Below are 16,545 nucleotides of genomic sequence, written 5' to 3' on the forward strand. Positions count from 1 at the left end.
ATTGTCGATTAAAATAACTTGCACACCTCATCGGATCAGTCAGCGTAGTGTTGTCAAACGTGACTGAGGTTCCTAGCTTCCTTCTTTCCAGGGTTCGAGAGTAACTTTACCGTTGCCCACAACTCACTAATTCAGATAATTTAACCAGTTCCGCTTGTGCTCTTCGACCAATCTATTGATTTCCAGCTTCTGCTTCCTAACTCATTAGGTTTGGTCGAATAAGGTCAGTGAGAGGCCCAGTTATTAGCAGGAACCTTGCTAGTCTAATGATCTGAGCGTTACAATCATACACAAACCTGATATCAATGGGCGTATCAGTGATAGCCATTGGTTGCTAATGCAGCATCATCTCTGGGACATTCTCATCTTAAAAGTAGTGGATCAGAGTAGCGTACGGCCAATCAGCCCTGTACAAAGGCGTCCAAATCATTAGCGACTGTGCCTGTTGCTGCGATGCTGTGTGTAACTGCAACTGCTGTATGGCTATGGAGCTGGACAGAAGATAGTCGAAAAGCAGAACATTAGTTTTCGGATGGTAAGTTAGAGAATTCTAAAAACCTTTTAGAAGAATGGTAAAATTGTTATTCGCTGGGAAAGAATACCTAAATAGTCGAGGGACGGGATTAGGATGTTGAACTTCGGATTAGGCAGCACATGCTTCAGAATCTCTCCCCACCACCAGTAGGACGGAAGCAACAAAAGCTTAGCTTTTGGCAGATAAATATGCATCATTGCAAAACAACTGCTGAACTACTAAATACCAACCGTTTTGGTGGACCAAACAGCTACTCTACGCAGCAGCTAGGAAATCATATAACATAATTAATAAGACGAAAAGCGGTACTGGTTGGAATGATATAAGCGGAATTTCAATATATACAAGAATGAAATCAAGAAAGCTAAGCAAGTCTTAGGTTAGCATTAGTGAGTCTATTGAGGGAGTAAACGAAGAGGTCAGGTTTCGCAAGATCTTCTTCAAGGATGCCAAATCCATATGTAGTTACGGTTAATACCACATATGGATTTGGGATCCTTGGTATGGTACGGGGACTAACTCTGGACTAGAGACTCTGGATCTACTATCGGGGGCTCACTTCCCCGTTGCATAGATGTTAATAGTGACTTGCAATTGACTAAGCTCCCAAGACTTCTGTTATAACACCAGCTATGCTTCAAAACTTCGGTGTACAAAATCCTAAGCCCCGTGTAGATAGGAAAAACAGAAAAGAACCGCACGATTGGAAATCTATTTAGTTCTGCATAAGGTTTCTGCATCACCTCTGTCAGCCGATCAGTGGATTTTAAATCGAGAATAACATTAAGAAATGAAAAAATTATCCAATTACTTACCAAAAAGTATTGTTCCAGCCAGGGCATAAAAGAATACCAACAAAAACATGCCAAATATAATAAAGAATGATTTACAAACCGACACGCCAACAGTTAACATTAACATTTTCAGTGTGGTGTGTTTGCCGGTAATGGTGAAAAATCTTAAAATCACCACCATAAAACCGAAAAAATATGACAAATCATTCTGAAAACAAAGAAAGAAGTTAATTTTCATATTTTAGGAAAAGAAATTCCAAAATATTTACCCTTAAAGTAGTTTGCAGGAAGATCCAAACAACTCCGGATACCGTCACCAAAAGATCATAACGATTTCTGCGTGATTGCCAATAACCACGTGGGGTAAATGCAATAATTTTCATAACCACTTCCACCACAAAGACAAATGTCAGCGTGACACTTAATAAAATGCATATTTCTGTTATGCTTTCCCCTTTGATCCACTATAAAGTGATAAGTGAGAGAGTTAGTCAGAAGAGTTGCAATATAATGTTATTCATAAACCTACCGTTATCGATAGCAATGCACTGTTAATCAAAACAATTGCTGCTATGAAGCGTTTAAAATAAATATGCTGCGTCACATCGTATGCAAATGCCCGCACTTTACGACCATCCGGTCTGGGTGGTAAATGTAGCGGCTGAGCAATTTTCAATCTCTTTTTCAAATCACACCAACGTCTTTGATCTACAGTTAACAGAGCTGTACCTTTATTCTCCGAATAGTTGGCAATTACTACACCCACAAACAGGGTAAGACCAATCATACAACCCAAGAAAATGTAAATGTGTATGTAGACTGCTTGTATCTAAAAATAAAGGAAATGGGTTAGTAAAGGTGCTATAAAAAAGTAAGGTGGATACATCAGACGTTCGAAAAATGTAATTAAACAGAACATCTTGCACACAACGTTTTTCCAACCCCAACGTTGGGCGCCATTTATTTATGTATAGTACAGTGTAATCGAATGTTATTGACTTATAGAGCCCTACAAATTTCTACTTATGTCATGTTCACACGAGCGTTTGAAGTAAGTTGTTCGAGAGCCGAAATACGTACACGAATTAACCACTTTCCACGACACCATTCGTCTTTCAGAGTAACATACTTCATTTCTTCTCACTTTTTGTTTCCTGGTTTTTAAGGAAATTTGAACAAAAAACAGACATGATACACATTATATGAACCGGAAAAACAAAAGCCATTCCTTTGAATTCATGTTTTATATTTAATTACGCACTTTTCATTCATATTTTCCATTAATTCTGTAATTTTTGCTATTTTCAATATATTTTTTATCTCTCTCTCTCCTTAATTTTCAAAATAGAAATACATAAATTCTCTGTTCCAGAACTGCAAGAAACTACTAATTTTCACTATTTTCCGATAACATAAAGGAAACAATTTTATCGTAGTAAAAAATAGTAGCTTCTTGCAGGTTCTGGAACAGAGCATTTATGTATTTCTATTTTGAAAATTAAGGAGAGAGAGACATACCAAAACAATTGCTCTGTTCCAGAACCTGCAAGAAGCTACTATTTTTTACTACGATAACATTTTTTTCCTTTATGTTATCGGAAAAATAGTAAAAATTAGTAGATTCTTGCAGTTCTGAAACAGACCATATATTTGTTATACAGACTTTCAGGCAGGTATTTGAGTTTTGTTTCTAGATTTGTACGCGACTTTAAAACAATAGACAAAAACAGTAACTGCAATGAAAAAGAATAAAAAGTTTGCTATGCTTTGAATGTATACTAATCGTTGAACCGTTTACTTTTCATTCATGTTTTACAGTTTTTCAAAAAAAGCCATAAATTTTTAAATTTTGTATTTTGTCTGTCATAATTAATTTATTTCGAAAAATTCTCTCATTTGTTAAGTATAGTACACATTGACAAGCAAAACTGACAGTCATCGAGGTCTATTTCGTGAATATCAAAGCCTAATTGAAAAATTTCTTTTATAATCTCTAAATAATACCGTAAATATTGTATTTCAAACGTTTTTAGCTAAATAAAAGTTGTAATTTGCCGGAAAATTGTCCTTAAAGTACGTTGACTGTCAGTTTTGACTGTTAGTGTGTACTCCCCTTTACCCAATGATTACACATGCAAGTAACTTACAGACAGTTGTGTATACATATTATAGTCGAAACTTCAATTTTTTCGAACTGACACTTGCATGTGTAGACGTTCGGAAAAAAATTGAAGTTACTTTCAAAGCACTTACATTGATTACTGACAAGAAAATTTTGTCGGCAGTGAGGTTGTTAGTTGGTGTGGCAATGAATATGTGTGAGTGTATTTGTGTTTTTCGAACTGCCACTTGCATGTGTAAACGGGGGGTAATGCCATGTTCATACCAGCATTTGAATCACGTTGTTCGCTCTCATAATTATGTACACGAATTAACCCGTTCATACGACATGGTACACAATTCATAGCAACATGATTCATTTTTTCATACTATTTATTTACTGAATCTAATGAAACTTTCAGCCAAAAGACGAGTAAAATTAATTGATATAAACTGAAAAAATATTTGTCCTTCTTTCAGATATCTATTCAATATTAAATAATATTATTTTCATTCATCTTTTCAATTTTTTATCACAATTTTGGTGTTTTCAGTACATTTTTTAAATTTTTTATTTTCAAAATTATCGAGAGAGAGACCTGCCAAAATAACTTTTTGGTATACAGACTTTATGGCAGGCATTTTTTTTATCACAATTTTGGTGTTTTCAGTACATTTTTTAATTTTTCTATTTTCAAAATTATCGAGAGAGATACCTGCCAAAATAACTTTTTGGTATACAGACTTTATGGCAGGCATTTGATTTTTGTTTTGAAATTTTGACGCAAATTTAAAATGATGGACAATAAATGCAGCTGTAGTAAAAGAGAAGAGAAAATTTGCTATGATTTGAATGTATACTAGTCGTTAAACCGTTTACTTTTCATTCACGTTTTGCAGTTTTTCTAAAACTATTTGGGTTTTTAATAAATTTTTAAATTTTATATTTTTTCTGTCATAATTAATTTATTTCGATAAATTCTCTCATTTGTTAGAGATGGGACATATTTTATCGTCGTTCTGAGAGTAATTTAAATTGAAAAATGTACAAAAATCGTTGTTCGTTCTCAAAATTTTGTATGGAAAATGAAGTAATTATATCGTAATTTGGGGTCGAACAACGAATAGCGAATTACCGTCAGTCTGAACAAGGCATTAGAGATGGGACATATTTTATCGTTGTTCGGAGGGTATTTCTACTTGAACAACGTAGAAAAATCGTCGTTCGTTCTCAGAATTTTGTATGGGGAATCAAGTACTTTATTCGTATTTGAGGGTCGAACAACGAATTGAGAACGAACGACGTACCGTGGAAACGGGCTATAAAGTTTATTCAAATTAATAGAAATTACGAGGCTTTTCGGTTTTGTGGATGGCAAAAAGTAATGCCAAGTTTACACTTACCCTTCAAAATCCACTGGATTTCACGAAATACAACCCAATGTTTACACTTATTTTTTGTTGATTTCAAACATATCACAATAATCAAGGTAGATGCACATGCGCAGCTGACCGAACATGGATTTTCAAAACAAGTTGTTGTAAATTGAATTAATCATTAAAAATATACGACAATATAGAACTTTACTGCTTTATTTCGAAAATGTTCGTAAAATTATTTATATATCGTATTAATTGTGTATAATACTAACAAGTAAACAAATAATTTTATATTATCGTTGAGACATCATAATAAATTTTGATTTATAAAAATAGTTGTGTTACGGACCTGCCAAATTGTACCATATGCATCATTTTTTCCATTTTGTGCATGGTAGAACAAATACAAGGTAAAGTTAATACTACAACAAATACAACTCGAACAACAACCACAAAGGAATTTGTTTTTGTTTGTAACGTTACTGCCAGTTGTATTTGTAAACAAAACAAGGAAATGTCTATAAATTATTGGAATTTAAAAAACTAATAATTTTTCACATTTGGTTGAATATTTTGGAAAACATGAATGAAAATTCGTTACATTTTCAATTTTTATGTTTCCACATCATTCCACTAAATGCATAAATTCTCGCAGAAAGTAGAATTCTTGCAGACAAGTTTGGGGTCGCTGGAAATTCATAGAAAAAGGAGAAGCTGTTTCAATGTTTTGTTTTAGAAATCAAAGAAGCACATGTTTATTAGGGCTTATTTTTTTAAATTTTAACAAAATACCTCACATATTAACAAACGTTGTATCGCCTCTACAAGCGGGGATTTACTGCGCGGCTTATCGTTCGAACTTGGAGGAGGTTACATATCATTGATATGAAGAAGTCTTTCTGGGAAATGGTTTTTTCCGAATGATATATTTTTTTTCTCAAAAAATATATGTCCCTAATGTACATCGAAATAGAAATAAACGTATAAAATGTCATATGAAATTTGACACTAACGTTACAACCCAGTTCAGTCAGCTGTGTATTGCTGCTACCTTTTCTTATTCTACCATGCATTTTGTGCTAGAAATGTAATTGGAACAAAGATATAGAGAAAATGCTAGCCAGATTTGGCACAAAGAACATATATGTAAGGTATCCAAGGCAATCTGGTCCATCCTCTCTATGAAAAAACCTGATCTAAAATTAACAGTAGGTATAATCACGTCATTGCAGAATAAGATCAACGCCCCGTAAGTGGGAAAGAGACGATACCCTTGACAACTGCAGTTTACTGAAGGAACACTTATTATATCGCTGTCCAATGCTCAAGGCGCGGAGACTGCGAATCTTGGGTGAACACAAGATCAAATCTTTGACAACCTTCTGCCAAACCAAGCCAACATGTCTATTTCTTCTTGCCAAGGGCACTTTATCAGGATGAACACAATGGACCACAAGTTCTCCGAGTGAAGTAGCTCAATTTGCCCGATGTCCACAAAGGACAAATTGAGATCAAAGTCAGCTTCCAAAAGGAGCGACGCTACTGAGGCAGGATGTAGTTGAGGAAAGAACTGGACAATCAAATTAGTCAAGAATATTCCCATCCCCCCAATGGTAGAACAAATATAAGGTAAAGTAAATACTACAAATATAACTCAACAACAATCACCAAAGTGCGAAACATGTAGTGTAGTGGTTTGTGATGACAATTTCTCTGACATTCTTTTTCATTTACAAAACCTTCTGATGAATCAGCTCGTCTTGAAAGAGAAAAATAACAAAATTAAAACATATGATCATCATCGCCTTAACAGGTTAACATAAAAAAGTAATTTGTTTTTGTTTGTAAAGTTACTGTCACCCGTACTAATATTTTTTCACATTTGATTGAATATTGGAAAACATGAATGAAAATTCGTTACATATTCAATTTTAATGTTTTCACATCATTCCACTAAATTCATAATTTCTCGCAGAAAGTAAAATTCTTGCAAAAATGTTTGGGGTCGCTGGAAATTCATTGAAAAAGGAGAAGCTGGTTCAATCTTTTGTTTTTGAAATCAAAGAAGCACGTGTTTATTAGGGCTTTATTTTTTTCAAATTTAACAATATACCTCACATATTAACAAACGTTGTACCGCCTCTATAAGCGTTGCTTTATTGTGCGGCTCGTCGTTCGGACTTGGAGGAGGTTACATATCATTGATATGAAGTCTTTCTGGAAAATAGTTTTTTTCGGAATGGTATATTTTATCCTCAAAAATATATATCTCTAATGTACATCGAAATAGAAATAAATATGTACATATATAAAATGTCGTATGGAATTTGACACTAACGTTACAACCCAGTTCAGTCAGCTGTGTATTGCTGTTACCTTTTATTGTTCTACCATGCCATCGCCCCAACTAAGGATAAGAGGGCTTACCGTAGGTCGATGCACAACCTCAGAAAGTTCATCTACAGGGAGAGAGTGAAAATTAAAAATGATGAATCTCATGGTGGCCAGTGTGACCAGATTTGAAAAAGTGTTGCAGTTAAATCAGCATTGAAAATAATGCTAAAAACTGCTAAAATTAATATTAAAATGGCAAAAAAATTATGCTTAATTTAAAAACGTTATTTTTTAATAAAATATCCCTCCACCACAGTATAGAAGGTATATAAGGTTGGTTTTTCCATTTGTAGCTCATTGAACTAATCATAAAGTATATATTCATGATAAAATTATTAGTCGATCTATGCATGTCTGTCCGTCAGTGGTAATCACTCTAGCAAAATGAGATAGGGCAATGAATTTTGAAAAGATGCGTCTTTTCTTTGCAGTCGGGTCAAGTTCGAAGATCCATGTTTTGATAAACGGTTACATTTTACATTTTATTAGCTATGATTTGGTATTTAAGGTTCCAAAAACCTTCTCCACCAAAAAATGTGGACACAGAGTCCACTTTTTGGAATAGGTCCCATAAAAAGGAACCGGCTAATTAAAGTTATTTTGGGTGTCATTTGGGTTCAAAGCGCTTAAACAACTTCTTCACCATAAATCAAGGAAACATGCCCAATTGTTGGTTTTTTTATTTTTATTTACATCTTCGGGCAAAATTGGATATAATTTGGTATTTAAAGTTCGCTGTAGTTAAAAACTTCTCCATCGAAAATTGAGTACATAGGCTCAAGTTTTGCTGTAGCAACTATATAACGGACCGTCCGATTTCAGTTAGTTTCAAGTTTTTAGATGACTGAATTATTAAGAATTATTAATTGGGGTTCCCAGTGGTCAAAAAATTTCTCCATCTAAAATTGGTAACAAAAAGAACAACTAACTATTCCATATCAGTTCTGAATATTTCGTGGTGGAGGGTATAACAAGTTCGACCCGGGCAAACTTAAAGTTTTTTACTTGTTTTATTTTATTTGCTTATTCACATTTTTATTCCTTTAAATCAGAGCAAAGACGAAAATCTTCGATGTTTTGAGTTTTTCAAACAATCAATTTATTCCTTTAAATCAGAGCAAAGACGAAAATCTTCGATGTTTTGAGATTTTCAAACAGCTGTTCTATTCAATTCAACCAGCAGTTATCAGAGTTTTTTTTATAAAAAAGTACTAACATATTTCGTGGATAGAATAATCCTAAATTTATAATGAAAAAATGCTAAATGCCAAATGGAAATTTTGCGGCTAAATACAAAAAAAAATAATGCTAAATTTAGCTGCAAAAATGCTAAAATGGCCACACAGATGATGGCAAGCAAATTCGAAATGAGGTACCTTCAATTGCCCAAGATAAATCCTTATCTCAACAAACTCTCTCTCTCTCTCTCATCTCGATGTTCACAGAAGGCAATTTGAAATAAACATCGGCCTCAATAGCCCCTAAGGATACATCGGGAGCGATGTTGATTTGGCTCATTCTCAAGGTGCTGAGAAAATTCCCAAGTTTCTTTCTGATCTCAACAAACTCTCTCTCATCCCGATGTCCACAGAGGTCATATTGATGTCAACATCAACCAAAATAATCCCTAAAGGTCAGATCGGGGGCGATGTTGATTTGTCTCAAGCTTCCATGTGATGTGACGCCAGAAAACTCGACCAAGACCAACCCTTCTCTACTAAAAGACCAGGTGAAAAGGGTCAGGTGAGCGGAGAAATTACACTCGAAGCCACACGATATCCACCAGATCTCATCTCACGGGTGGCTATGCCGAAAATAAGAGCACCAAACGACCAATGGTTTCAGACGAATTTCGAATCGTCGACATCAATATAGCTGATCCTGATGGGAAAATCTGCGATAATGGATGGCTACTGATCGAAAGTCGTCTGCGAGGCATTGTAGGTCTTTTAACCCTCTAGTCATTCTCCGGCGATGGGGGTCCTCCCAAACATACGCAGTTTGGTATCGCTCTCCCCTAAAGTGGAGGCAAGGTTATCTGCTGTGAGAAAAAGGAATCCTCTGACTTCCTTGTTAACACAGCAGAATTTTGGGACGGCTGTAAGTTAAAAAAGATCCGCCGTAGAAGGGTATTGCCAGCATGGGTGCAACTGTTCCACTCTACAGACAAGCTCATGAAAAATGAATTAATAGGGCAAGAGTATTTTATGGTGCATGAAAACAAGCTGCACTTTGGTCTGGATTGGATAAGATTCATCTCACATCAATGCAGCAGAAAAACGTAGAGAGCAACCACTTCGTATCATGCATATCAAATTCACTGCGACGACGGGAGCGGCAATTCTTCTATCGTTTGATGTGAACCCCGGGCCATGGGTCTGTTCCGTTTGCCAGATAAGAAGAGATTGTTACAGCTCGCCAAATATAGATTTTCACTGTTAAATTTTAAACTATTATTTAATATGTGTAATTGATAGTTGTCATTTTTTTCTTTGATTGCCCCTACAAAGCCTTTAGGCGCTGGGGCCTAGAAATTCAATAAAGAAAAAACTGAAATATGGAAAAAAAAATATCACCATTGTGACACTTGGTCATTTTCCCTTTCTGTCATCCCATTCGCCAACCGATCATATCCTCCGACAGATACATTTTTCAGATACTTGATTGGCATGGGTTTAGAGAATTTACCAATCTCCCATTCCGGAACATCAGTGAAATGACCCTCGTCGTATGAACCCTAAATACCCAAGAGTTAGAGAACAGTGGCTAGACCACCTGAAATCACGGTTAAATCACTCCTGAATCCTGGAAAGGGGAGCCATAGAACGGATGTTACCCTCGGCGTGACAGTGACAGATTCAAAGCGGTGCCCGTGTTTTTAACCGGCAATTTATAGAGCACCCCGAGAGTGATAGGTCGAAGAGGAACGTGCTACGCCGTATAAGAGCTCTCTGTACCACAATTTACGATGAGCAATGTTGCAATGACCCCGCGAAATGATTCAAAGCTTTGGGCCTACAGGAAATCGAAATGTTAATGCTTGAGCAAGTGGACTAACCCGGAATTGAGTATTTGATAAGGTCCTCAATTTATCGTTAGGCACCCATATTGTCCCAGAAGGCTGTAAAGTTGACAGGGTGGTCCGCTACTGAAGCCAGACAATGACGCCAGCAGAGGTGAATCTTACAGGCCGATCTCAACAAAACGGAGTTATACGAAATATCCACACATATCAGTCGAGGACTGAACCAGCACAGGCCGTGCGAGCGAACAGTTATGGCGGCTCAGACCTATACCGTCAACCATGCCAAGCTGTTCGTTGAAATAGAGAAGCCGTGTTTGAAACGTTGGATAGTCAAATATAGGTTTGGACGCCAGACGAAATGTTTATGGAAGGGTTCCACACAGATCCCGTTGAGCACCTACATATATTTTCTGTTGTTCTTCTTTAACAACTGTTTTCTGCTGGTATATAGACACTTTTTTATCTCCTTTATTTAGACTTTATTCAGATCGTCTGTAAAATCGTCCTTATTATCGTCTTTGAAGACTTCCTTCATGCTGTAAATACCCCTTTCCCTTTTGCTCCTTAATAAAATATATAATTTTTAAATTTTAGTGCATCTCCACTTTACTTACCGGACCAACGGCCTTAATAAGGACATCTCTAACATCCAACCATCCCTTGAATGACAGGACTTCAAACAATGTCAACATAGCATCACCAATGTTGTCGAAATTAAATCTCCTTGGATTTGCCCATACTCGTGGTACTAACATAGCCGGATAGGATTCTCCTTCACCCAAGGTCAATTTCATTTTTGTTACAAAAACACGTCGCATAAACACACCAACACAATCTTCACGCCTTGTAATTGTCGGATCATTACAGCGTGCCAAACGGCCACCATACAGCTGGACTCCATAACTAGCAAAGATGAACATTAGCAGAATCAGCAGGGTAGATACCAAGAGAATTTCTTTGAAGCCGCGACATAGCTCATAGACGACTTTACGCATATGGGGGACCAATGTAAATATCCTCAACGGTCGTATGCAACGTAAAACCATCAGCAGTTGGGCAGCAGAATTTGTGGGTACCTGTTTAGGCATCCAGCAGAGGAATAATGTTGATACAATGTAAATGAAGACATCCAAAACCGCTGCCACATCTTTGATATAGGCTTTGGGGGTAAAGAACAGGCCATCGGCCAAAATTTTCAAAGCCAACTCCAAACTCATAAAGATAACAAATGTGTATTCGGCAATTTGCAGGGTGGGATGATCCATAACACGATCATTGGGTGTTTCGAACATCATTGAAATACAGGAGAGCGTGGTGACGAATATCATTACCCAATCCAAGTAGGTTACCAGGCCCAAGAAGTTGCTGGAAGAACAAAATACATTTTCAAATTCATTCTAAAGGAAAAATGAAATAAGGGGACTTACTGTAAACTTTTATATTGCACCTTACGCTCCTTTCCCGTCAGCGGATCCTTGAGTCGTGCATCATACCTCCCATGGACAATTTTCTGACAAATCTTACGAAAGCGACTCTCCCGCGGCACTAAAAACAATGGCGTATCAAAGAATGGATGATTTTCACGTAAATCTTCTTCCCTCTGATTGCGCCTCATCTCCGCCTGTTGTCGTTTTGCCTGCAGTAACTTTATATCCAAATCATGTGGCCTTGCTCGACCGGAATTTGCTCTTGGCGCCGAGGCAATATCACCATTTTCCATTAGATGTTCATAGGTTTGTTTCAGCTTTATCGAACCCGAACGTACGCTACGTCGAATGGAACGTGAGCCAAATCTGTGAAAATTAATTAACACTTGCAGAGTACTACACTACATTAAGTTCGGAGAGGCCGAAACTTTTGGAAACCAAACTTTTTTTTGGGGGGAGGGAACATGTTTTGTGCCAATTCAAACGAACCAATGAAATTTTAGATTTTAGGAATATAACCGGTGGAGGTTATAATTTGAAACAAATGACCACATTTTTATTGTTTGCGGAATAAAAACGAATAGTGGTAAAGGTAGCTATGCAAAATCGGAAAAGACTCACTCTTCCTAAGTCATAGTTAAGAAAAGCCAATGTGTGTTAGAGTTGAAAATTCTAGTTCATTTGAAAGATCGCTTAATATAGTTCAGCTATTTTGGATGACCCAGTTCATAGTTCACTATCAACTTTAACTGTTGTCCACCGACTTTGAATCGCTCGCTTTCAATTTCGTTGTACGTTTCGAACGGATCAATCGATTTAGTCCAAACGTTGATCCACATAATATTTTGTCCAAACACAGATCAAGTTCAAAGATGGGTCGTATCGGTCCCCTCCTTCGAGTACATACCCCACACAAAAAAATAAAAAATTTACGCTGAAAATGATGCACACGATAACACTGAAGGGGAGCAATCGATTTGGTTCAAACTTTGCACATCGTGATATTTCTTCCAGACATAGGTCAGTTTCGAATATGGTTGATGGACTACAGATTGCCTATAAAAAAGTCGCTACATCTTGTCTATAAAAAGTGTCTAAAGCTCGTCTATAAAAAGCCCACTAACTCGCCCTGGTAGGAGAAGTCAAATGATCTTGCTAATTTCAGAAGGATTAACTGAAGGCTTTACAACAAATCCAATGAAAAGAAGTTGTCCACAGATTGGGAGAACTATAAGGTATTTTTCAATGAGTACAACAACGAAATTAAGAAAACTAAATTCAGATCTTGGATCTGCTAAGGATCCCAAAACCAATCAAAACGGGATGAAGGCACATGAACAAACTCTGGTCTAGAGACTCGGGATCTCCCAGCCAATACTCATTTCCCCAACTGTATGGACGTACCAGAGCATCCAAGTGCTCCAACTGTACGCAATCAGACCACCGGAGATGTGAGTGTTGTCAAGGGAATCATTAGTCCAAAAACAACATGGACAATAAACACCTTTAAACCCTTTAAATCACCCAAACCAGACGTTCTCTGTTTATCCTAAATTCCGGTTCTATGGAGAGAAGTCACGGAGACATACATCCCCAAAGCGGGAAAGTCAAGTCATACACTTTCAAAAGACTATAAGCCCATCAGTCTCGTTGCCTGTCTATTAAAAACCTTCGGAATGGTGCCGGATCTTGGGATCGGGGTAAGCTTTAATAAGTTCCGCCCAACATGCCCACATAAAAAGGCAAATCGGTTGTAGGACTTATCGAGAGAAATATGATAGGGTGAAACTACACATTAGCAGCATTTCTTGATATAGAAGGTGTCTTTAGCTTTATCGGAACACACGCAGGGAGCTTTAGTCAAACAATCGGGATGGGCACACAACAATGGTCTTGAAGTGAAACCTTCAAGGATAAAGCTGGTTCTTCTTACGAGGGTCACTAAAACAACACGCAGTGTCGCCAGGCGTCATTTGAAATCTTTTTGGAAAGTTTGACAGTTTTTAGCCTAAGAGTGCTCAGGACGGTTTGGCATACGACCATGTGTTGTTGAGACACCTCCAAAACATGGTTTTTGAACATTTTACAGCATCTTCGGGCGATTGCTGCTTATTTTTGGCCGCCAAGTGTTTACGCAATATCAACTATTAGTTGGTGGAAAAAATGCCCAAGGATGCCTCTCTCTCACGGTATATAGCACTGCGTTCTTGCATTATCTCTTAATTTTTTCTGGCACAACGGCCGTTTTTTGTCGACCCCCACGAACTTCGTTTTTAAGGCGAGTGTCGGCCACGATTGAATTTATTAAACCAGTTTTTCATAGTGCTATATGATGGCCCTTTATGCACATACAACGATTTAATTTTATCGATGAACTCTTGCCGTGATTATTCACGTCGGAAGTTGTGAAAAGTTATCGGACGAAAATGTTCACAAGTAAATTCCATTTTTTTGCAAAGTGATTTTTTTTTTCAAGTCGAACAACTCAACACTTGGCCGTATGTGAAACTGTCCTGAGTATGCTTAGGCTACAAACTGTCAAACTTTCCAAAAAAAAAATTAAAATTACGCCTGCCGACACTGCGTGTTGCCTAGGCCAGAAGGTTTTTTTATCGATGAACTCTTGGTTATTGAACGTTTTACAGCATCTTCTGGCGATTGCTGCTTATTTTTGGTCATACAACGATTTATTTTTATCGATGAACTCTTGCCGTGATTATTCACGTCGGAAGTTGTGAAAAATTATCGGACGAAAATGTTCACAAGTAATCTCCATTTTTTTGCAAAGTGATTTTTTCAAGTCAAACAACTCAACACATGGTCGTATGTGAAACTGTCCTGAGTATGCTTAGGCTAAAAACTGTCAAACTTTCCAAAAAAAAGTCAAATGAATCTTGGCGAAACTCCGCGTTGCCTAGGCCTGAAGGTTTTCAGTGACCCTCGTAGCAGCAAGAGGAAAGTCAAATCATTCACCCTACCAATGCTTGATGGAATCACCATGGAGCTCTCTTAAGCAGCATTTTTCTGGACTACGAAGTGACGTGTAAAAGTGCTGGCAGCCAAGAATGCAGGAGATAAACTCAAGAAGATAAATTCATGGCCTAAATCCGAAAATGCTATTCTATCGGGATTACCACTGGGACAAGCTTAGATGTAGGAAAAAGGTTCTCAAGTCCCTAGCCGGCAGTACTTGGGATGCAGAAAAAGAAACCTTGTTGATCACATATAACACAATAGATCGGTATGTGGTAAGTTATGCGGAGGCAGTTTGGTTCGCAAATAAGTGCAAAGCGATAGAAAAATATTCAAACCTTTCAGAACGCCGGCCTGAGTACTGCAACAGGTTGCCTCCTTATGTCTTCAGAAGACAAAAAATTCTTCCAGTACAGCAACACAATGGCATGCTTTCGCTGCAGTACTTGCTCGGGATCTGTTGGATCTTTCAAGCAGAAACCTTTGCAATCAAAAGAAATTTGACCTGAAACTAACGGTGGGAATAATCTCGGGTCACTGCAGAATAAGACCAACGTCCTGTAAATGGGAAAGAGATGATACTGCTGACTACAGTACATTATCAAGAAGAAAAAGGAATAAAGACAATAGAGCTCTTATTATGTCGCTGTCCTATGCTCACGGGCCGGAGACTGCGCAATATGAGTCAACACATGATCCAATCTCAGCCAACAATTCTGCGTCTTCATGCCAAGGGTCTGAAGGGGCTGCAGCGAGAATGAACACAAGAACATAAAACTCATAAAGACACACTTCCTCTCTCCTCCCCTTCTAAACAACTAAAATATTCATTATTTTGTATTGTTTATTATCTCTCTGAATATCTTATTCTTTCTCTCCACAAGACAGCTACGCGTCCTCTAACCTATCCTAATTCCAAACATTTGGGAGGTGACTCGCATAATAACTACTCTAAAGACATACAAACCCACTACGTCTATAAAGACTACCTTCGGCTCGTCTGTAAAGAATACCTTCAAATTGTGTATAAAGACTTCCGTAAACTCGTCTACAAAGACTCCCTTCAGCTCGTCTATAAAGACTACCTTCACTTCGCCTACATAGACTCCCTTCGTCTCGTCTATAACAACACAGATTATCCATAAAGATTCTGCTGATCTTCTAAGAAGACGTTAAATAAGAGCTCTATAGCTCGCCTATAAAGACTCCCTACATCTTGACTACAAAGACTCCCTTCAGCTCGTTTATAAAAACTCCCTAAAGTTCGCCTATAAAGCTCGACTATTAAGACCCCATACAGCTCTTCCATTAGGGTTCTTGCAGCTTGTCTAGGAAGACGTCTATATTTCGTCAAAGAAGACCTCTATACCTCGTCTATAAATACTCCCTACAGCTTGTCTGTAGATCTTTCCTACAAAGACACCACATCATTTTCACTAAGAATTTCTGATGCCGCAGTCTTTTGCATATGACCTCGTGCACCCCACCTTTGTTAGAATTGCACGCGTATCTCATTGAACGTTTCCGTAATGACAGCAATGAAAAAGTTCTATCATCGACCAACGCAGAAAGAAGATTATGCTAAAAAGAGAAGAAGTGGGATATGCTTATAAGCAAAAAAATACTATCATTGTAACTATTCCCTCCACCACGTACGTTAAACCTGCTAAAATCTTCAACTAACATATCAAGGAGAGTAATCAGGTGTTCAAGTCTGAGGAAAATGAAACCATGTCATTAAGGCAGGAGTAGAAGGCAGAAGTGTAGCACTTGCCCTACATTTGTTTATGACACTCAGAGAACATAGCACTACCATTTCCCTCACACACTATCTCTAGATTTAAGCTAATTACATTCTACTCTATTAGATATTTTTATACTCTACACACTCACATAACTAAGTAATACTACTTTTTG

The 16,545-nt window shown here is 37.4% G+C and overlaps 1 protein-coding gene across 5 annotated transcripts in view; it reads right to left on the reverse strand.

Moving 5' to 3' along the window:
• na (sodium leak channel non-selective protein na) overlaps positions 1–16,545 on the reverse strand; it is a 42,730-nt gene that overhangs the window by 6,912 nt on the left and 19,273 nt on the right. For 3 of the 5 annotated variants that reach the window (XM_073971745.1, XM_073971744.1, XM_073971743.1), the window contains 5 exons: positions 11,656–11,994; positions 10,843–11,593; positions 1,859–2,158; positions 1,599–1,793; positions 1,351–1,537 (listed from right to left, as the gene is read on the reverse strand). In XM_073971745.1, the coding sequence (XP_073827846.1) occupies positions 1,351–1,537; positions 1,599–1,793; positions 1,859–2,158; positions 10,843–11,593; positions 11,656–11,994 (1,772 nt within the window). Of the gene's footprint in view, positions 1–1,350; positions 1,538–1,598; positions 1,794–1,858; positions 2,159–10,842; positions 11,594–11,655; positions 12,022–16,545 lie in introns of all 5 variants that reach the window. The other 2 variants (XM_073971742.1, XM_073971741.1) reach the window with 1 other exon arrangement.

Source organism: Musca autumnalis, unplaced genomic scaffold (assembly GCF_047663935.1).
Source record: "Musca autumnalis isolate F117 unplaced genomic scaffold, ASM4766393v1 scaffold_3, whole genome shotgun sequence".
Lineage (NCBI taxonomy): Eukaryota > Metazoa > Arthropoda > Insecta > Diptera > Muscidae > Musca > Musca autumnalis.